Source organism: Papaver somniferum, unplaced genomic scaffold (assembly GCF_003573695.1).
Source record: "Papaver somniferum cultivar HN1 unplaced genomic scaffold, ASM357369v1 unplaced-scaffold_22, whole genome shotgun sequence".
NCBI lineage: Eukaryota > Viridiplantae > Streptophyta > Magnoliopsida > Ranunculales > Papaveraceae > Papaver > Papaver somniferum.
In genome coordinates this window covers 761857-763000 of record NW_020632152.1, presented here as the reverse complement: position 1 = coordinate 763000, position 1144 = coordinate 761857, and the positions used below count along the sequence as shown (strand labels likewise).

Sequence of the window (1144 nt, the reverse complement as noted above, 5' to 3'; positions counted from 1 at the left end):
TCAAAAGGAAATCTTTTCATGTTATATTGAAAAACAATCCTTCATTGAAACAAACATTTCTCGACCGTTAATACTACAAATCATGTTATCTAACATGATAATTTATTCGCAAATGACATTTATATATAGACAAAAAACTAGAAATAGCTTAATTATAGAGGTTGTTCATAAGGAATTGTTCTCTCTTAGGAACCATTTTTTTCTTAGTTTTTTCTAGTTCTTCCTTACGACTCCACAGTAACGGAAAGAGTGTTAATTCCCCTACCTATGCGCACGCTTTTGCGTCCGAGAACATTTACACATGGGGCACAGTTATGCCACCTACTGCAGGCAAATTTAGGCCACCGGTGTTGCTATTCACAAGCCCACTTACACCACCTGTGTTGCTGTTACCGAGTGCAGCTACGCCACCTGTGTTGCTATCTCCGAGCAGACTTAAGCCTCCAGTGTTGCTGTTACCCAGCACATTCACCCCCTTTGTATTGCTGCCTCCAAGTACGTTTACACCACCTGTGTTGCTGTCTCCGAGCAAATTAGTGCCACCGGTGTTGCTGTTCCCGAACAAGCCACCTGGGTTGGTATTTCCGAGCAAGGCACCAGTGGTATCCCCAAGGCCACCAGTGTTAGCTAACAAATGCCTCTGTATAGATTAATAAACATTTCCGTAAGAATATAGATATATGCCAATTTTCATATATCAGAATTAAAATAAAAAAAATGAAAAACTGGCCACCGGGTAGATGCAAAACATTATCTGCTGAATTACAGTAGGCCGATCATTTGTGCCTGTCATTTTTTGAACGACTTCTCAGAAAACTTTCCTACTTCCCTTGTTTTTCAGGAACTATATTCTACCACCATTTATTATGGGGAAATGTCTTTTTGTTTTAATTATTACAACTACGTTTTCTCAAATATATTTTTTAGCACGAGTACTATTATAGGGAGATTAAGTATACTTACAGCGTCAACAACCATTGATGCTATCATCAGTATCATAACAAGAAAGCAAATACTCTTAGCCATTTCTGATTATCTGAGGCTGAGCGATTACCAGTTAATTAAAGAGAGGATAGCTTAATTAGATAGATGATGGATGAATTGTATGAGGGTACTTGCTTGTATTGTATCCTTAACATGCAAT

The 1144-nt window shown here is 38.2% G+C and overlaps 1 protein-coding gene across 1 annotated transcript; it reads right to left on the bottom strand.

The window, feature by feature from the left end:
- LOC113340512 (protein rtoA-like) lies at positions 1–1144 on the bottom strand. Its single transcript, XM_026585649.1, has 2 exons — positions 964–1144; positions 1–640 (listed from the first exon to the last, which is right to left on the bottom strand). The coding sequence occupies exons 1-2, from the start codon at positions 1024–1026 to the stop codon at positions 296–298; spliced, it is 408 nt and encodes a 135-aa protein (XP_026441434.1). The 5' UTR covers positions 1027–1144; the 3' UTR covers positions 1–295.

Coding starts and splice junctions, on each gene's coding strand:
- LOC113340512 (XM_026585649.1), bottom strand. CDS start 1,026: ATGGCTAAGAGTATTTGCTTTCTTGTTATGATACTGATGATAGCATCA. Junction 641..963: donor CATCAATGGTTGTTGACGCT/GTAAGTATACTT, acceptor TAATCTATACAG/AGGCATTTGTTAGCTAACAC.